The sequence below is a fragment of the Scyliorhinus torazame genome, chromosome 8, assembly GCF_047496885.1.
Source record: "Scyliorhinus torazame isolate Kashiwa2021f chromosome 8, sScyTor2.1, whole genome shotgun sequence".
NCBI lineage: Eukaryota > Metazoa > Chordata > Chondrichthyes > Carcharhiniformes > Scyliorhinidae > Scyliorhinus > Scyliorhinus torazame.
In genome coordinates, this window is record NC_092714.1 from 128,751,808 (window position 1) to 128,773,837 (window position 22,030).

Below are 22,030 nucleotides of genomic sequence, written 5' to 3' on the forward strand. Positions count from 1 at the left end.
ACCACGGCCTCCGGTGCGGAAGGAATAGAGTGCCCCCATGGCACAGGCCCGGCCCACGGATCGGTGGGTCCAGACCGCGGGCCAGGCCACCGTGGGGGCACCTCCCGGGGCCAGATCCCCTGCAACCCCCCCATGAACCCCAGAGCCTGCCCGCACCGCCAGGTCCCGCCGGTAAGGGACCAACTCTAATTTACGCCGGCGGACCGGCATAGAACGTGCGGGACTTCAGCCCATCGCGGGCCAGAGAATCCGGACAGCCCCGGGACCCATTGAGTCGCGGACACCGCCATTCTCCAAGGCGGGTGGCACCACTCACGCCACGCCGGTTTTTGGGGGGGCGGGAGAATTGGGAGGACGGCGGGGAAGGGATTCACTCCGACACCCGGCGATTCTCCCACCCTGCAGGGAGTCGGAGAATCCCGCCCATGGTCATTTTCCCCTCAATTGAATGGTAGAACACAGCTTAGCCCAGTTAATGATGCAAGCATCCATGGGAAGGGCAGTTGTGATGAAGCAAGGCAGAAAATTACTGCCATCCCCTTCCCAGAACTGAACACTTCACTCATGATATTCTTCACCTTTAAGTTTGGTAAAGAATTAATGAGAAACTTGTTTATTCTGACAATCGTTCAGTAAGTTACTGATATTTCTGCAAGTTTACCACACCACCAATCACTGTCCTTGCATTTTCCAGGTTCTTTTAACACTGGCTTCTGTAATAAAGCATAAGTCTCTTTTGATTTTCTAGGATCCAAATTTGATGGTTCGCATGTGGACAGAAAGAATGAAGCAAAAAAGATGCCTCCAGAAAGACCAGACTCCCTACCAACAAGGATGGAGGACAAAGGTATGACATATGCTATCTGTTTTCACATTGGGGTGGTTTAACCCTTAAGTAGCTGCCTGACAGGTGTAACACACCTGAGATGCATGAGCATATGAGGGAGCAACTGCACATCATTTTCTTGTCCTACCACCATGTTACTTGAACTGGGCTAACTAGGAGTAGGTCCAAGGTGTATTGGTTACATTACAAAATTAGTTAGCCTGAACTAGAGCCATTCATCAAGAGTGCATGAGTTCAAATCTTGTCATTGCAGTTGGAGATATTTGGTTTCCAAAAATATTGGAAGTAATAAACAAATTTTAAAAAGTCAAGTAATTGGATTGTTATAAACATTTGAAGTGGTTCAAAGCACCTAGACTTGATAATGTCTGACGGACTGCTTGTGACACAGAAGTGATAAAATAACTTTTGTATACTGTAATACATGTGTAGTTTTGTCTCTCTGCTAAAGTTGTCTTGAGCTTCATTTGGCACCACTGCATTGTCACATTTTAGGTTCTCTAGGAGTGGTGGGGGAAGCAATGTTCATGTGATTCACCCTTATTTTTATTTTTCACCCAGCTATGCAATTGAAGTCAGAAACTGCATGTGCATTTTCTTTAATAAATAACATGGCTAGCAGAGTAAATTCTCCGTTGTTTGAGGAGTCACCTGATGGTGACTGAGGAGGAATCAGTTTTGCGCTTCAGTTCTGAAAATCTAAATTTTGTAGCATTTTCATGTAGAATTCAAGCCACGCCCATCTTGTGTAAATTACTGGAGTTATATCATTTTATTGAACACCGTTTTTTGGATATACTGTTTAGAGCACAAAAGCCCAGCCTTCTGTTGAACACGGAGCAGCTGAGAATCTCAGAAATGTTTTTGTGATATCAGTCACGTTTTTTTCGGTCCTTGACTTGGCATCAATAGTGTCACCTCCCAGTGTCCAACAGTCTGAGGGTCATTGTAAGTGAATATTACTTTGAACAGCTGTAAGTTTATTTGGGAAACTGTCATGAAGAAGATATGGTTGCAGAAACAATTCTGATCATACCTGTCTAATTTGCTTCATTAAAAGCAGTATTTATCCACTTGTATACATGAGGAAATTATTCAAAATTGTTTGTGGACTGTTGGGAAGAATGGACGCTAATGTTTGTTTGCTTATTTTTAGAAGAAAAGTCAGAAAGAGATCAGAAATCTTTAGAACTGTCTAAACCTTCAGTACCTGCAATACCGCCGAAGAAACCTATGCCTCCCAAGACCAATTCTTTGAACAGACCAAATACATTGCCTCCTAAAAGGCCAGAGAGACCAGCAGCACCCACAGCTCATGCCAGGTATGTTTGCATTTTGTATTTAATTTTCTTTAGTTATTCCAATTTCCTAAAGTTTAAAATGTCATTTAAAGTCCCAGGCAAGCGACCACTCAGAAATGATGACTGTAAGCAAACCCCAATTTATTATACCTACTATATTACACCTCTTACTTCCCAAAGGGTCCCCTGCACCCAGTCCACACTTGGGCCAGGGGTTTTATGTCCCAGAGGCCCCTGGCTCAAGGGGATGGCTCCGCCCCCTTCATCTAGGGAGCTCGTACCCAGGTGAGGCCACAGGGATTCTGAGGTTACAGAGCCCTTGATCACCGGCTGGGTTATAATACCCCCCACACACCCCAGTCCGATACATCGTCCATCTCGATGGCAGGAGGTTGAGATCCTTTGCCTGCTTCACTTGAGGCTGTCTCTCGAATGACAACTGTTCTGGGCCCATAGTGGTCTAATGAATCGGGGAACGCCATTTGTGAGACGAGGGCCTAGGTGGTTCCACTGTGCTAACCTCGGCAGTTGCTACTTGGACCCCATTCGACTGATGTAGGTAAAGTCTCTATGTCAGACTCTGGGTCGGATGAGTCTACCTTCTGCATCGAGGGGCTCATCTACCTCACTGGGTAACACAAGTGGCTGCTCTGCAGGAAATGGCACCACCGGTCGTGGGGCTTTGATCTGTCCTTGAGGATCTATACGGCTCGGCTGCAGAGGTGGTCCACATGCCGGTTTGATTCTTTACCTTGTACTTGTACGGAGTATGAGACCGTCCCTGATTGCTTTACTACCGTCCCTGAGATCCACAACGCACCGTCGACGAAAGACAGCGCTGCTACAAATTCCCTGATGGGTCTGGTTCATCGTGTCTCAACGTGGTTTTTCAACTAAGGTGTTAAGGTCCAGGGTTTAGAGAACCCCAAAGTGTATCATGGAGTTCACCTGATCCTTAACTTTGAATTTATTGTGGTTTTGAGGAGCACATGGGCCTGCCTTTCAGGGGTTATTCAACAGAGAGTTACAGTACTTTTAAATTAAAACAATGTTTATTTATGAAACCAGTTAACACTTTATAAACACACAGTAAACATCTTAACAACTATCAACACCAATAAATCCCCAAAGAAGACAGATAACCCTTGATAAATTCCCAAATACCATCCGGAAGACAAAAAACCCTTTTTAACACCAAGATCAGGTTTAAATTCACTATTGAGAACAGTCATTCCTTTGAAATCACCCAAATGAACACTCATTAGCTTGTAGAGAGATCCATGCACATCTGCTGGCTTTCACTGCAGCTCTTCTCTCTGAAAACAAAACTAAAAACTCACTCTGTAGCAGCCTGCTCAAAAATGAAAGTAAAGCAGACAGACAGCGCATCTCTACCCACACTCTGACATCACTAATAAACACCCATTTCTTAAAGAACCATTTCTTAAAGGTACTCTCAAATGACAAAGGGGCAATTTTGCGTGGCCAATCCACCTACCCTGCACATTATCTCAACGTGTTATTGCTGATCGCGGGATCTTTTCCCCAATGTCTGACAAGATGAGGCTGAACCACGTGCGCAGCTGACATACCATTAACAGTTCTAAGGACACCACTCTGGTGTTGGCGTGTGGTGTGGTCCTGTCGTAGAAAAGGAAATGGGTGAGGTGGGTCTCTGGGGAACCGGAGGGCTGTTTCCGAATGCTGAGCCTAAATGTCTGCACTGCCCGTTCGGCCAACCTGATGGGTGGTAAGGTGCAGTCCATACCTTATGGACCCCATTTTGCTTTAGAAAGTTGGTGAATTCCGTACTTGTAAAAGTGGTGCCGTTGTCCGATACCAAAACCTCGCAAAGTCCCTGGATACTAAAGATTTGTCTGAGCCGCTCAGTGGTGGCTCACGATGTCGTCGTGGTCATGCGGTCGACGTCCATCCATTTTGAATGTGCGTTCACGATAATTAGATACATCGGTTCTTGAAATGATTCAGTGAACTCTACGTGGAGGTGGGACCATGGTCTGCCTGGACACTCCCATGGGTGGAGTGGAGCTGCCGAGGGCAGCTTCTGGAGTATTTGGCACCGTGTACATTGTTTAGCTAAAGACTCGATATCTGTGTCCTTTCCGGGCCACCACACGCAGCATCTTCATTTTGGAGATTCCCAGGCGTCCACTGTAGAGTTCTTGCAGGATTGCTCTTTGACTGAGCTCGGGGATTTCCACCCGGGAGCCCCACAGCAGGATGCGATCCACCACACTGAGTTTAGCCACCTTTGTGGTGAAGGCGCATAAATCCTGCGGCAGAGCATGGTGCTGGGCCCTGTACAGTGGACCCTAGCCAACAATGGATCTATTTGCGTCCATGCCTTTACCTGGGCTGCTGTAACTGGCAAGGAGTCCATAAAATGCAAGGCTGCAATTACCTCGCTTGACGCTGAAGGCGTCGGCATGCTGGTTCGCAATCGGAGTCGGCGGTGGGCACCCACCTGCAGAATCTTTGTTTCCAGAAGATGTTTCAACATGTATTCATATGCAGCCAGGAGCAGAGCTTGGTGTTATACTTCTTTCTTGTAATGCTCCTGTGTAGTGCCTTGCAATGTTCAATTATGTTAAAGCCACTGTATAAGTTGTCATTGTCTCATTGATGCCCAGATATGTGATTGGAAGCTTATTTCAGCACCAGATATGACACCAAGGTTATGAACAGTCTGGTTCAGCCGCAGGCAGTTGCCAGGGAGAGGCATGGTGTTGGCCATTAGTTAATGAAATTTGTGGCATTCACATTGGCTTCTCATTTTTTGGTTCGAGGAATGAATGAAATGAATGAAAATCGCTTATTGTCACAAGTAGGCTTCAAATGAAGTTACTGTGAAAAGCCCCTAGTCGCCACATTCCGGCGCCTGTTCGGGAAGGCTGGTACGGGAAGTGTTAGCAAGTGATAGATATCCAAGTGAAATCTATAAACTATTAAAAATCTTGCATCTGTGCACAGTTCCTGCCTACAAACTTTATTTCCTGTTGTGTTTTTCATACATGTGCATCACCTTTTACTCTATTTATAAATTCCAATTCCTGCACACAATGCAAGTTGCGTATGTAAACTTGCAGAAGGTGCGAAGATTGGCAGGGTGGTTAATAGTGAGGAAGGAGTCTTAGGTTGCAGGAGGATGGTCAGATGGGAAAATCAGTAGTAGATGGATGGCATGGCGGCACAGTGGTTAGCACTGCTGCCTCATAGCACCAGGGACCCGGGTTCAATTCCGGCCTTGGATCACTCTGTGGAGTTTGCACGTTCTACCCATGTCTGCGTGGGTTTCCTCCGGGTGCTTCGGTTTCCTCCCACGGTCTAAAGATGTGCAGGGTACTGAGGAAGCGAGGGACGAAATAGCTGGGGCCTTAACAGATATCTTTGCAGCATCGTTGAGCACGGGTGAGGTCCCGGAGGACTGGAGAATTGCTAATGTTGTCCCTTTGTTTAAGAAGGGTAGCAGGGATACTCCAGGGAATTATAGACCTGTGAGCTTGACATCAGTGGTAGGCAAACTGTTGGAGAAGATACTGAGGGATAGGATCTATTCACATTTGGAAGAAAATAGACTTATCTGTGATAGGTAGCATGGTTTTGTGCAGGGAAGGTCATGTCTTACAAAGCTAATAGAATTCTTTGAGGAAGTGACAAAGTTAATTGATGAGGGAAGGGCTGTAGATGTCATATACATGGACTTCAGTAAGGCGTTTGATAAAGTTTCCCATGGCAGGTTGATGGAAAAAGTGAAGTTGTATGGGTTTCAGGGTGTACTAGCTAGATGGATAAAGAACTGGCTTGGCAATAGGAGACAGAGAGTAGTGGTGGAAGGGAGTGTCTCAAAATGGTGAAAGGTGACTAGTGGTGTTCCACAGGGATCCGTGATCGGACCACTGTTGTTTGTGATATACATAAATGAACTGGACGAAGGGAGAGGTGGTCTGATTAGCAAGTTTGCAGATGATACTAAGATTGGTGGAGTTGCAGATAGCGAGGAGGACTGTCAGAGAATACAGCAAAATATAGATAGATTGGAGAGTTGGCAGATGGAGTTCAATCCAGGCAAATGCGAGGTGATGCATTTTGGAAGATCTAATTCAAAAACGGACTATACGGTCAATGGAAGAGTCTTGGGGAAAATTGATGTACAGAGAGATCTGGGAGTTCATGTCCATTGTACCCTGAAGGTGGCAACGCAGGTCGATAGAGTGGTCAAGAAGGCATACAGCATGCTTGCCTTCATCGGACGAGGTATTGAGTACAAGAGTCGGCAGGTCATGTTACAGTTGTATAGGACTTTGGTTAGGCCACATTTGGAATACTGCGTGCAGTTTTGGTTGCCACATTACCAGAAGGATGTGGATGCTTTAGAGACGGTGCAGAGGAGGTTCACCAGGATGTTGCCTGGTATGGAGGGTGCTAGCTATGAAGAAAGGTTGAGTAGATTAGGATTGTTTTCGCTGGAAAGACGGAGGTTGAGCGGGGAACCTGATTGAGGTCTACAAAATTATGAGGTATGGACAGGGTGGATAGCAACAAGCTTTTTCCAAGAGCGGGGGTGTCAATTACAAGGGGTCACGATTTCAAGGTGAGAGGGGGAAAGTTTAAGGGAGATGGGCATGGAAAGTTTTTTACGCAGAGGGTGGTGGGTGACTGGAACGCTTTGCCAGCGGAGATGGTAGAGGCGGCACGATAGCATTATTTAAGATGCATATAGACAGATGTATGAACGGGCGGGGAACAGAGGAAAGTAGATCCTTGGAAAATAGGCGACAGGTTTAAATAAAGGATCTGGATCGGCGCAGGCTGGGAGGGCTGAAAGGCCTGTTCCTGTGCTGTAATTTTCTTTGTTCTTTGTTCAGGTGGATTGGTCATGATAAATTTTCCCATGGTGTCCAAAAAAGATGTGTAAGTTAGGTTGAGGGTTATTGGGACAGGGCTGGGGAGTGAGCTTGGGTGGAGTAGTCTTTCAGAGAGTCGGGGCAAACTCGATGGGCCGAATGGTCTCCTGCACTGTAGGGATTCTATGAAACCCTGAGAAGTGCGAGGTGCTGCAATTTGGAATAAAAAGACAAAGGGAGTACTTAATGAATGTCAGGACATTAGGAAGCTCAGAGGAATAGAGGGATCTTGCAGTGCTTGTTCACATATCCATGAAAGTGGCAGGACAGGTAATTGGGTAGTTAAGTAGGCCTATGGGACAATTGCCTTTATCAGTCGTGGCATAGATTATAAGAGTAGGAAGGTTATAGTGAAGTTGTACAAAACTTTGGTTAGGCCACAACTGGAATACTGCATGCAGTTCTGGTCGCCTCACTATAGGAAGGAGGTGTTTGGATGAGAGAAGGAGGAGAGGAGATTCACCAGAATCTTGCCTGGGATGGAGCATTTGAGCTATGAAGGGAAGCTGGATAGGCTGGGTTGTTTTGTATACCCGAACAGGTGCCGGAGTATGGCGATTAGGGGCTTTTCACAGTAACTTCATTGCAGTGCAGTGTTAATGTAAGCCTACTTGTGATAATAGCGATTATTATTATTATTATTATTATTATTATTATTATTATTATTATTATTATTATTATTATTAATTATTATTTGTTTAAAGCAGAAAAGGCTGCGGCGGGATCGGATTGAGGGGTATAAGATTATGTGGGGTTTGGACAAGGTTGATAAGAAGCAGCTGTTCCACTTGGTTGAAGAGTCAATAACAATTGGGCATAACTTTAAGGTGAAGGGTAGAAGATATAGAGAGGATTTGAGCAAACATTTTTTGCATTCAGAAGATGGTGGGAGTCAGGAATGCACTGCCTGGGAGGGTAGTAGGAGCGGGAAACTTCACAACTTTAAAAAGTATGTGGATGAGCACTTGAAATGACATAAAATTTAAGGCAATGAACCAAGTGCTGGAAAGTGGGATTAGTGTAGATTTAGTGTAGTTGGCAGTACAGACTTGGTGGGCCTAAGGGCCTTTTCTGCACTGTATGTATGACTATGGTCATGCTTTATTTATACCCTCAGTCTTGATTTCCCAGTTCTCCATCCACTGTTGCAGTGAAACTCCTGTCCTGCAACAAAGTGTACTTTCCAACGAGTTTGCTGCTTGACTATAAATTATATCAAATCAAAATATAATGCATAAAATATAGCTTTTGCATCCTGTTGCGATTATTTCTGTGTTCTAATAGTGGTTCACTCAGAGATTAAATTTGGATTTAACTCCTTTTGTGACATTAGCTCTTGTTTTTTTTAACCTACTTAATTTATGCTTGTGAGGAAAAAGAAAGAAGAAATCCCTCATTAAGAGTCTTCATAATTCCGTGATTGGAATCATAGAATGATACAGCAAAGAAGAAGGCCATTCTGTCAATCGAGTCTGAGCCGACTCTTTTAAAGAAACAATGCAGTTACTCCCGCTCTTCCGTTCTTTCTCGATATTCCTGCATTTTTTCCTCCTTCAAGTATTTAGCCAATTCTTTTTGCACTGTATATATCTATTAATAAAGTCAAGGACCTTGTATGTTCTTTTAAAAGATTTACCAACTTCCATCTTTAAAAATCTGAATACATGTACCTTCAAATCTGTCACTATAGTCACTTTAAAATTTATTAATTTCTTTTATATTGCCTTTTTTCATTCTACCTCGCAAAATGTATCAATACATACTTCTGTATTAAATCTGATTTCCATGCGTCTGCCCATTTCACCAGTCTGTCTGTTACTTTCCTTGTTTTTATGGAGCTTCTATGTTTCTTGAGTTTTCTATCATCTGTGAACGTTGTAATTACACCAAGTGCAGATCATTAATAGAAATTGAAGAGAGCTATGGTCCCTTTACATGAATTCCCTGAATACTTTTCTCCAGTCTGAAAGAGGACCATCCACCACAACCCCCACCATGGACTTTATCTTTGCTCACATTTGTCAATAAACTTTTGAAAGTCGATGCACACATCAACTGTGGTGCCCTTGTCAGACCTCTGTTATCTCATCCAAAAACTTAATTAGGTTAATCTGACAAATCAATGCTGACTTTAATTTATAAGCCCATACTTTTGTAAATGCCAATTAATTTTGTCCTGGGCTGTTGTCTCAATGTTTCCCTGCCATTGATGGGTTAACTGGCCTATAGTTCCTTTTTTTAATGCAAAATGCATTCCTCCAGTTCTCTGATACAATACCCATTCTGAATTAGAATTGAAAGAGAGCCTCTGCAGTTGTATCCCTTATTTCCTTCAGTATTCTAGGATACATCCATAACCGGTAACTTTTCTATTTTGATCTCTGCCAACCTTTTCATTTCCTAATGTTAATTTTATCCTGTCCATTATCACTACTGGCTCATTTTACTGCTGCATTCTCTTCTCCAGTGAAGACAGATGCAAAGTATTCATTTAGTCATACCTTTTACCTCCGCAAGAACATCTCATTTTGGTCCCTAATTGACTACTTTTTTATTATTGATGTATTTGCACAAGACTTGCTGTATCCTTTTATTTTAACTTAATCTATTCTCAGAGACCCCTGTCTATACCTCCGTTGATTAGGTCCCAAAAACAACTAAACTTGTCCACCTTGCTTGCAATCATTTGTCCCACAGTACTGAGGATGTGCTCTCCCACAAGGTGTTGTCACCCTCACCAGTTTGAGAGTGTCACACACTGAGAATTCCTGCACTGCCGCTTGCTCCTTCTTAACCTACTGGATAACCATCCACTTACTGTACTTGTGAATTCTCTGTACCACCATAAACATAGACATAATAATTATACTTGACCTTAATTTTAAAGCACTAATCAATCCAAGGGCTTCAGATGTTAATCAATTAATGGGTTATTTATGTGCAGCATGGTAGCACTGTGGCTTCACAGCACCAGGGTCCCAGGTTCGATTCCCCGCTGGGTCACTGTCTGTGCGGAGTCTGCACGTTCTCCCAGTGTCTGCGTGGGTTTCCCTCGGGTGCTCCGGTTTCCTCTCACAGTCCAAAAACGTGCAGGTTTGGTGGATTGGCCATTATAAAATTGCCCTTAATGACCAAAAGGATAGGAGAGGTTATTGGGTTACGGGGATTGGGTGGAAGTGAGGGCTTCAGTGGGTCGGTGCAGACTCGATGGGCCAAATGCTCCTTCTGCACTGTATGTTCTATGTTCTTATATTTAAAGTTTCATGAGCTATTTTATTATCTGACAGTTTTCATGTTATTTGCTTATATCATTTAATTCTTTTTGTTATGTACCATTTTACAGCCAAAGGCAATGCATATAAATGATAATCTGCATCCTTTGCAGAACAATAGGAACATAATCTAACTTGATGGGTTGTTAACATGCCATGACGTTTTTACAGATAGACAATGCTACATGGCGGCACGATGGCACAGTGGTTAGCACTGTTGCTTCACAGCACCAGGGACCTGGGTTTGATTCCCGGCTTGGGTCACTGTCTGTGCAGTGTCAGCACGTTCTCCCCGTGTCTGAGTGGGTTTCCTCCGCGTGCTCCAGTTTCCTCCCACAAGTCCCGAAAGACGTGCTTGTTAGGTGAATTGGACATTCTGAATTCTCCCACAGTGTACCCGAAAAGGCACCATAGTGTGGCGACTAGGGTATTTTCACAGTAACTTCATTGCAGTGTTAATGTTAGCCTAATTGTGACACTAATAAAGATTATTATTATTTGTGGTCTCCTACAGCTTTGCAATTCAATTAGCACCTTGACAACAAAAATTCAATGGAACATCTGCAAAGTCTCTAAATGAATAGTTTTAGTTACTCAGACAGTGGACAGCATTTTGCTTCTCCAGCTGTGCCTAGGTTTATGCATTTATTTTTCAGGAAACAAAGGTATCTAAAATGATTGCTGAATTCCCCCCCCAAAAGAACATACCAGATTGTCCTTTCCAGGACAAACCTATCAAAAGAAAAACTATGCTCTTGAAGTTGGATGGTCGCACCCATAACCCATGATCATTGAACAGCCGTATAAGAAGAAAATAAAAGTGGAAAAATCCAAGTATAGGAGTAAATTTACCTACTTTGGGCAAATGCAAAAATTAGAATACATCACTCCTGTGGTTGTACAGTATAGCCTTTTTCACTGATCCATGTAACATATTGCTTGCATTAAAAACATGCTAAGTGCCACTGTAATAAAAATGAAAAATGCTGGAAACACTCAGCAGGTGTGTAGAGAGAAATAGTTAACGCTTCAGGTGGATATTTCATCAAAACACTCACTGGGCCAGCATTCCACATCAACATGTGCCAAAAGCTTGAATTCTGTGAAAAATGCAATAGGCCATTCACTGTTGCAGATTGCTGTAATCAGTGCCTAAATGTGATACCACTTTTGACTTTTGTCGATAAGAAGTTACATAAATAATTTATACATCATTCCATTTTTCCTACAGTTAATCAGTAAGTTACATTGACTGCGGAAATGGCTGAGGCTGTAGAGAGAAAAATGGATGACTGGGAGTGTTGCAAGGCTGCAATACGCTTGAGGAGTCCAGAGAACATCACAAACAGTGAGAGCAGGTAGCGTAGTTTAGCTTGATCTAGCTAAGGAGGCACAAATATGTGCAGGGTTTCTGAACTCAATGTAAATTCAAAAGTAATCTAGCAGTATTGTACTGCTTCGGTACTATAATTTCTCTGAGAACAGTTGTATCTTGGACTTGGGGGCTAAGTGTTGTGCTGACATGCCCATAGAAGTGAAGGACATTCTTATTAAGAAATAGACCATGGTGGTGCAGTGCTTAGCACTGCTGACTCACGGCGCCGAGGACCTGGGTTCGATCCCGGTCCTGGCTCACTGTCTGTGTGGAATTTGCACATTCTCCCCGTGTCTGCGTGGGTCTCACCCCCACCACCCAAAGATGTCAGGATAGGTGGATTGGCCATGCTAAATTGCCCCTTAATTGGGGGAAAAAAATAATTGGATACTTTGAATTTATTTTATAAAGGAAATAGACCATATTTTCACTTGGATCCTGTATATGAGCTTCAAGCAGTCATGAGCTATGCACACCATCACACATTAACTCTTGTTAGTTCAAAGTTGTTTTTCTCAAAATTGTAATATAACCACATTGAAATTGTGGAAAAGCAGTTTTATTCATATTCAACAACTTTTGAGTTGAGAATGGATAGCACAAGTAAGATGAAGAAAAGCTACCTCTCTAAGGACCAACTCCAACTTCTGAGCAGTCCAAAAATGTGCAGGTTAGGTAGATTGACCATGCTAAATTGCCCCTTAGTGCCCAAATGTTTTGTTGGGGTTATGGGGATAGGGCGGGGGCCTAGGTGGCGTGCTGCTGCGGATGTTGGTGCAGACTCGATAGACCGAATGGCCTCCTTCTGCACTTCACAGATTCCATGTCCAGATAAAGCAGTGTAGGCTACAACAGCCTTCTTGTTGAGGGGTATACCTTTTTATTTTTCTCCTTTCAGTTACTTGTATGTTACCCATTATTTGGAGAACTTAGCAATGTGATATTTGACTTCCTTATTGCAATAAGGTTGGTATATTATTGCATATAATTTATATATAGCAGTGCACACACATACATTAAACCTAAAATTGTCCTGAAATCTAATTCTAGGTAATTTAACATTTTTCTTCCCAAATTTGATTCATAGTTTTTCATATTTGAGTGTGAAACTAATTTGTTGTTATCAAACACATTAGCCAACGACCCTATGTGGCTAATTGGGTACCCAGAAGTAACCAGTTGTATTTCTCTCTTCTGGGGCATGAGATCTAAATTCTCATATTTGCAGAGTATATGCACATCATTCCTGCTTGTTGGTCAAATGGTGAGACAAAACGCAGTGTGTGTATGTTATTGATAGTTATCCATACATTTCCTGCTTGGCCACTGGTGGTAAATGTATAAATAAATATACACATGAGAAGTACATTCGCCTGTATTATGTGAGGGTAAAATGTTTTGACTTGGATCATGTGGCTAAAATAATGGGCTGGATTCTCCCGTTCCCCAGCCGCATATTTCTCGGTGGCACGCCATTCGCGAGCGGCGTGATTTTGTCTTCCTGTCGCTTGTCAATGGGATTTCCCATTGAAGCCACCCCATGCCACCGGGAAACCCACGGGTGGAGGTGCGCTGCGGCAGGAAAAGAGAATGCCAATGGGCGGAGAGTTCTGGCCAATGACAGAGTAGCCATTGTGGCTGGTCAGTGATTTATGTTGAACAACAGTGAGTTAAAGGTGCATTTATGTATTTTTTATGAAGTGATGATATCAATGTGATTTTGGGAGAATTAACAGTGGTATAACTTGCACATGCTTTCTGCTCTTTGTGATCTGTACACAGGCCGGTGACTTTCAGAAGAATGCATAGCATGTGACCATCAGTCAAGCACATGTTGAGCAGAGGGAACGATCTGGACCTCTTAATATGGGCAATTAGGCAAAGTTAGTACAGTTGGGCAGAGAATTAGACCATTCCACTGACTGGTGGTAATGTTTAGGTGTTCTAATTGAATTATATTCCTTCAGACATGCACTGTTAATAGCAACCAAATATTACTCTGTAATTCAAAATCTATATTACTACCTCATATTTTTCATCACTGTAAGCAGGTTTTAGAAAGGCTTAACTGTTTAAATTCAAGCACTATCATTTTCTGTGATCCTATTCTGTAATCTGAAGATGAATGCTGACATGGCCAGCTTTATTTTTTTGGGCAGGTCTGACAGTGATCCAAAGTCTGAATTAGGAATTCCTGTTGTATTTCTCAACACATCAGAGAGAGAGACCTTGGAAAAGACCAATGACATTGGTAAGAAGTCACTGCCTCATTCAGCTGCTGTTCCTAATCGCCTATAAATAGCTGCATTATGGTAACGTTGCATACTGCATTAAAGCACACACCAACGTATTGATCTGTAAGAAGGACCCATTACACAGTACGTGGTTTGATCACTGACCTTCTCTCCAAATGGATGAATGAAGTGTAATTACATACTATAACAAAAGTTAAAGTTGGAAAGCTTATTTATTAAGGCAGATTGGTTCCGCAGTGAAGAATGGCTTGTGACAGCCAACCTCTTCTGAAAAGCAAGTAGCTCAAGTTTGCATTTCACTTGTATCAACATAATCACTTGGACTTTAACTTTGTGTGCGTGTGTGTGTGAGAGGGAGAGATTGGCAGATTTACTGACCACGGAATTATTTTACACACGCAAACCTAAATTCACATCTGTAAAATGGCTGGTAACAACGAGTGCAGTATGCAGTGTTCTGGAATGTGCATAAACCATCGAGTGTAGGAGAAGCTGTAGACTCTGGAGTTACTAGAATATCACACTGGTGATGGTGAGGTCAAGGAACTCTTATAATATGACATTTGATACTAGTGATAATTTCACCTTTCCGCACCAGTGTGAGATTCTTTATAAATCTTTTGGGTTGAATTTTGTTTGAATTTTAGACATTCTGTGCATACATTTTTAATGTTAAAGGTATGAGGTCAGAGCTCACTTTTTAAAAATTTGCATTCGAATTTGATAATTTCAGCATAATGCAATTTTTCATTGTAATTGTACTTATAAAAGTAATGTTGGGTGGCACAGTGGTTAGCACTGCTGCCTCACCGTGCTGAGGACCCGAGTTCGATCCGGCCCCGGGTCATTGACCGTGTGGAGTTTACACATTCTCCCCATGTTTGCGTGGGTCTCACTCTCAAAACCCAAAGATGTGCAGGGTAGTTGGATTGGCCATGCTAAATTTCCCCTTAATTGGAAAAAAAACAGAATTGGGTACTCTATATTTAGTTTTAAAAATAAGGTATAAATGTCATCAAAACAATATTTACAACTGGGTTGGTTAATACGACTATTAAAATCTTAGTTTATAAATGCCCAAGTTTTATTGCTATGTTCTTAACGTAGATTAGTTGCATTCTTTGCTGCATGAAAGCAGTATGAGGATACATCAGTTTAAGTACAACAAACAGTGAGTAAAATTAATAGTTTGCCTAATTTGTATATAACATTAGGTTGTACTTGAAGTGGATACTGTTTTAATCTGTGTGAGCTACAGAGAAATAAATGCAATAATTTCACAAAATGGTAAGGACTCTATAGTTCAGGATAAAACTTGCATGCACAGTGCTACTCATTCAGTTCTCAGTAAGGAGAAGAATGAGTTAACTTGAAATATACAATTACTTGTTCTCTAAATGGGATGTGGGACTTTGTGCAAATGTTTTATTTCAGTATAGTATATAAAACGCATACAAGGGGCGTCATTCTCCGACCCCCCGCCGGGTCGGAGAATGGCCGTTGGCCGCCGTGAATCCCGCCCCCGCCCCCGCCGAAGTCTCCGCTCCCGGAGATTGGGCGGGGGCGGGAATCGGGCCGCGCCGGTTGGCGGGACCCCCCGCTGGATTCTCCGGCCCGGATGGGCCGAAGTCCCGCCCAGAAACTGCCTGTCCCGCCGACGTAAATCAAACCTGGTATTTACCGGCGGGACCAGGCAGCGTGGGCGGGCTCCGGGGTCCTGGGGGGGGGCGCGGGGCGATCTGACCCCGGGGGGTGCCCCCACAGTGGCCTGGCCCGCGATCGGGGCCCACCGATCCGCGGGCGGGCCTGTGCCGTGGGGGCACTCTTTCCCTTCCGCCTCCGCTACGGCCTCCACCATGGCGGAGGCGGAAGAGACTCTCCCCACTGCGCATGCGCGGGAAACTTTCGGCGGCCGCTGACGCTCGCGCGCATGCGCGGGGAAACTGACAGCGGCCGCTGACGCTCCCGCGCATGCGCCGCATTTCCGCGCCAGCTGGCGGGGCAACAAACGCCATTTCCGCCAGCTGGCGGGGCGGAAATCCCTCCGGCGTCGGCCTAGCCCCTCAATGTTGGGGCTAGGCCGCCAAAGATGCGGAGACTTCCGCACCTTTTTGCCGGCGCGATGCCCGTCTGATTTGCGCCAGCTTTGGCGCCAGTCGGCGGGCATCCCGCCGTTGGGGGAGAATTTCGCCCAAGGTCTATTATAGCAATATATTACTACAGTGGACCAATGATGGTAGGCTTCGAATTAACTCTTTAAGGAACATACTGTGCAAACATATTGTGTGTTTCAGTATTTCAAAGGTACTTTTTGTTAAAACCTTTTAGCATGTTTAGGAACACAGCATAGAATCCTTTTTTTTTTAAATGTATTTTATTTCAAATGTGTAAAAAACAGTAACACATAGAACACACTCCACAACTTCACAGTCAACAGTTTGTACAATTTTTCCCCCTTTACCCCTATCCTCCCCTTCTTCCCTCCCCCAGTGGCGAACAGTTCTTCAAACATTTTCATGAGCAACCCCCATCATGTTTCGATGCCCTCCGCTTACCCGTTCAATTCAAATTTGATCTTTTCCAACCGAAGAAAGTCATGCAGGTCCTCCAGCCAGGCCGCCACCCTTGGTGGCGTATTTTACCTCCAATTCAGCAAGATCCTTCATCGGGCAATTAGAGAGGCGAAGGCTACAACATCAGCCCCCTTCCCCTCCAGCAGCTCCGGCATTTCTGATACCCCAAAGATCACCACCATTTGGTCCAACCTGACCACCACCCCCACAATTTTAGATAATGTCCCAAACACCGCCTCCCAGTAACTCTCCAGCTTCTCGCAACCCCAGAACATGTGCGCATGATTTGCCGGCCTTCGCCACACTTCTCGCACTCATCGGCCACCCCTTGAAAGAACCCATTCCTCCTCACCCAGGCCATATGTGCTCTGTCCCCGCCTTGAACTGAATCAAGCTCATCTTCGTGCAGGAGGAGGTGGAATTCACCCTACGCATCATCTCGCACCACAGTCCAAAGCCTATTTCCCCCATCAACTTCTCCTCCCATTTGTTCTTAAACCTCACCACTTGCACCCCTTCCCCGCTCCCCCAACCATCCATATGTGTCTCCTATTCTACCTCTCATCCGGGAGCAGCAGTTGCTCCAATAGGGTGTAACCCGACAACCTGGGAAACATCCTCCACTCATTTCAAGCAAAGTCCCTCGCCCACATATATCTAAATTCACTCCCCCTCGGCAATTCAAACCTCTGCTGCAACTCATCCAGACCTGCAAACTACCCTTCCAGATACAAGTGCCTCACCCTCACCAGTACCATCTCCCTCCACTTCCCATTCATCCATCCATCTCCCCCGGCTTAAACCTGTGGTTCCCACACAGTGGTGTCAACATCGACATCCCCTCCAACTTAGTGTCGCCGCAGCTGATTTCGCACCCTAATCGTCAACTGTACCACTGGGCTCCCCGTATAAGACCATAAAAATATAGGAGCAGAATTAGGCCATTCGGCCCATCGGGTCAGCTCCGCAATTTGATCATGGTTGATATTTTTCTCATCCCCATTCTCCTGCCTTCTCCCCATAACCCCTGATCCCCTTATTAATCAAGTCTCGATTGTCTCAAAGACACTCAACGACTTGGCCTCCACAACCTTCTGTGGCAATGAGTTCCGCAGATTCCCCACCTTCTGGTTGAAGAAATACTTTTGCGGAGCTAGTGGCAGTGGAGCTGTCACCAGATCTCAGACTGGATTAACTACAGGACCCTTCTTCCAACTTGACCCACTCTGTCTCCCCCCCCCCCCCTCCCCTCCCCAACCATCGCTTCACATTCGCTGCCCAATAGTCGTGCAGCAGGTTCGGGAGCGTCAACCTCCCTTTCTGCCTCTGTAACAGGGCCCTCTTTACCCTCGGCACCTTCCCTGCCCATATAAACTCCGAAATCACAGTCTCCAATTTCCAGAAGTAGGCTGTCGGGATGAAAATTGGGAGAGTCTGGGAAACGAACAGGAACCTTCAGCACGTTCATTTTTACAACCTGCACCCACCCTGCCAGTGTCAGGTGTAATGTGTCCCATCTCTTAAAATCCCCCCCTAATCTCTTCCGCCAACATTGTCAAATTCCGCCTGTGCATCATAGGCCATTCCCTCGTCACCTGAATCCGCAAGTACCTGAACCTTTCCCCAGCTATCTTAAATGAACAACATTCCCAAGCGCGCCTCCTGCCCCGCCACATTCACTGGAAAGACACCTTGCTCTTCCCGACATTTAACTTTTACCCAGAGGAGGCCCCAAACCTCTCCAATATTCCCATGATCCTACCCGTACTCTCCAGCAGGTTTGAAACAAACAACAACAGGTCGTCCACCTACAATGACGCCCGTGCTTCTTGCTCCGCCTCACGATCCCTTGCCATTCCACAGACCCCTAAGGGCCACTGCCAAGGGCTCAATCACCAGCGCAAACAACAACGGCGACAGCGTACACCCCTGACCCGTTCCCCTATGCAGCCCAAAATGCCATGAACTCATACCATTTGTATATACGCTTGCCACCAGGGCTACATACAAGTGCACCATGCCACAAACTTCGGACCAAACCCAACCCTACCCAAGATCGCAAATAAATACCTCCACTCCACCCGACCAAAAGCCTTCTCTGCATCCATAGAAACATTGACCTCAGGCACCTACCCCAATGACGGAGCCATAACCGCAATCTATAGCCTCCTAATATTATTGGAGAGCTGCTTACCCTTTACGAAACCCGTTTGATCCTCAGCAACCACCCTGGCATGCATCCCTCCATCCTCTCCGCCACAAACTTAGCCAGCACTTTCATGTCTCTGTTCAACAAAGAAATGGGCCTATACGACCCACACTCCCAACGGATCCATCCCCTTCTTCCGGATTAGCGTGATCGAAACCTTTGTCAGTGTCTCTGGTAGCTCCAACTTCTCCAACACCTCACTAAACATTCCCAACAAATGTGGTGCCACCTCTGTCGCGAATGCCTTATAAAGCTCCGCCGAATAGTCGTCCAGCCCTGGAGCCCTTCCCGGCTTCATCCCTCTAATGCTGTCAATCATCTCCCTCAGCTTCAGCGGCTCTTTCAATGTCTGCCTCCTCTCTTCCTCCAACCTTGGAAACTCCATCTAGGAACCGTCTCATATCCCCTTCCTCTCCACCTGGCTCCACCCTGTACAGCTTCTCGTAGTACCCCCTGAACACTTCATTTATCTTCGCTGGCTCCGACACTACCTCCCCCTTCTCTGTTTGCACCTTTAAAATTCCCCTGGACGCAGCCTGCCTCCTCAACTGGTGGGCCAGCATACAGCCCGCCTTCTCCCCATATTCATTTTGTACCACCCTTGCCCTCCGTAGCTGCCCCACCGCCCTTCCCGTCATCAACCTATCGAATTGCTCCTGCAACCTCTTGATCTCCACAAACAACTCTGTAGTGGGGGCCTCCATGTATCTCCTGTCCACCTCATCTCTCAGCCAACAACCGTCCACATTCCTCCTCCTATCCCTGTGCGCTTTGAATGAGATAATCTCCTCTCAGACCACTGCCTTCAACGCCTCCCAGAACGTGGCCCCTCACACATCCCCGTTCTGATTAATCTCCACGTACTCCCCGATCGCCAACCTTACCCTTTCACAAAACCCCTTATCCACCAACAGACCCGAATCTAGCCTCCATCCTGGCCTCTGCGCCTGCCCCGCACTTAGGCCTCACCACCAGCCAATGCAGTGCATGATCAGATATCACAATCCCTGCATACACTCCCCCCACCAGCCTCAACAACACCGCTCGGCTCACCACAAAGAAATCAATTCTCGAGTACATCTTATACATGTGTGAGAAGGAGGAGTACTCCCTCCACCCGGGTTCCTAAACCTCCACGGATCAACTATTCCCATCCGTTCCATAAGCCCTCCTAACTCCTTCGCCGTCCTTACCCTTCCCATTGACTTGGGGCTCGACCAGTCCAACCTCGGCTCCATCACACAGTTAAAATCTCCACCTATGATCAATTGGTGCGTATCCAGGTCTGGTTTCGCTCCCAACAAATGCCTCACAAACCCCACATCATCCCAATTTGGCACATATACGTTGACTAGCACCACTGGCGCCCCCTCAATCACCCCACTCACTATCACATAACTTCCCCCTGGGTCTCGCGCTTCCCTGGCCCCCACAAACCCCGTTCTTTTGTTCAACAAAATGCTTCCCCCCCCCCCCCCCCCCCGCGACTTTGAGTCAAACCCCGAGTGAAATACTTGTCCCACCCATCCCTTCCTCAACCTAACCTGGTCCTTCACCCAGAGGTGTAACTCCTGTAAAAAGATCACCTCCACCTTCAAACTCTCAGGTGTGCAAAAAACCCGTGACCTCTTAATCGGCCCATTAACCCCCAGACGTCCCACGTTACAATTCTTACCAGAGGCTTATGTCTCTGTCCCCCTCCGGCCTTGCCTCCTCTAATATCACCCTAAATCGGGCCCATCCAAGATGGCCCCTCTCTCCGTCCATGACCACGCTCGGTCCCCAACTCTCTCAGAATAGAATCCGAGCATCTTACAGCACAGATGAAGGCCAATTGTCCCATTGTGCCTTTACCTACTCTTTGAAAGAGCTATCTAATTAATCTCACTCTCCTGTTATTTCCCCATAAAACTACAAATTGGTCCTTTTCAAGGAAATTATTCCTTTTGAAGGTTACTATTGAATCTCCTTCCATCATCCTTTCAGATGATACACATGAGATCATAACAATTCACTGCATAAGATAATTTATCTTCATTTTCCCTTTGACCCTCTTGCCAATTATTTAAATCTGTGTCCTTTGGTTACTGACCCTCATGCCAGTGGAAACAGTTTCTATGCAAATCCTTCATAATGTTGAATACCTCTATATTGAATCCCTCCTTAAATCTTCCATGCTTCAAAGAAAACAATTGAAGCTTCTCTGGTCTCTGTGTGGACCTAAGTAGAAGGAAATTGAGTCTTCTCTCCAGTTGCCAGTTTCTACTTTCAAGTTTTAATTTCAACGAGACAATCTCAAATTAAAAGAAAATTTGGAGATAATCTTGACCAGCTTGTGCACAGTTTTGTGCTTGGCTTGCAAATCTGAACCGTTGAACATGTTACTTGCATGATTTGCAGAGTTGGTGAATGGTGGGCATCTAAGGAAGGGAGTTAGAATAGACTTTATTGTGGAGGTGGGGGTGGGGGGGGGTTTAGGAATTATATAAATTCAAAGCTCTGGGAATGCATTCCTCATCTCTCCTTATAAAGGAAAATGTTAAAACTGGGACAAATTAATATCAGTTTTATTTCATCAAATCTTTCTTGGGACATGCAGGGCCAGGAGGTTGGATTAGTAACCACATTCAGAACAATTGTAATATAATCCATTAAATATTGTCTTCATGCTACAGTTTTATAACATTAAATTTTAAGATTTCAATTTCTTGGCTGATGTTTGAAAATTTGTGATTCCACAGTTGTAAGTCAACATATAGCACATGTACACCTATAAGAGGACACTTTGTTCATTATGGCTCAAATGGGATGCGAGTCCGCACAACCAAACCACCATGTACAAACTTGATTTTTAAAAAATATAACTGGGCATATTGATGGTTACAGACACCTGTCCACTTTGTTCTGTAAATAGTTTTGAGTTATTAAATTATTATGCTTAATAATGTAAGTATAGTTTTTTAATGATTTAGCAAAAACAATAAAATGTGAAAACTGCTTCAGTAACTTTCTGTTCTGTTCTCATTATTTTCAGACATTCCTTTCTTGTGATGACTTTCTTTTCCTTTCCCATCACTCCTTGTAAAGCCTTTTAACTCTCACTTCTATTTACCATGGGTAACTCCACTTCCATGCCCTTTGAGGGTAAGACTGACTTTCTCTTGACAGTCACTAGAGCTCTGAGTTATCTCTGCTCCTTGCTTTTCATTTATTGCAGTTAGATTATGCAATAAGCAAAGTACAACTTCTAAGCAGATCTCAGTACACATTTTG

The 22,030-nt window shown here is 44.8% G+C and overlaps 1 protein-coding gene across 2 annotated transcripts in view; it reads left to right on the forward strand.

Moving 5' to 3' along the window:
• The window catches only part of sh3kbp1 (SH3-domain kinase binding protein 1), a 442,493-nt gene that overhangs the window by 371,989 nt on the left and 48,474 nt on the right, over positions 1-22,030 (forward strand). For both annotated transcript variants that reach the window (XM_072514175.1, XM_072514176.1), the window contains 3 exons: positions 749-847; positions 2,004-2,169; positions 13,880-13,971. In XM_072514175.1, the coding sequence (XP_072370276.1) occupies positions 749-847; positions 2,004-2,169; positions 13,880-13,971 (357 nt within the window). The remainder of the gene's footprint in view (positions 1-748; positions 848-2,003; positions 2,170-13,879; positions 13,972-22,030) is intronic.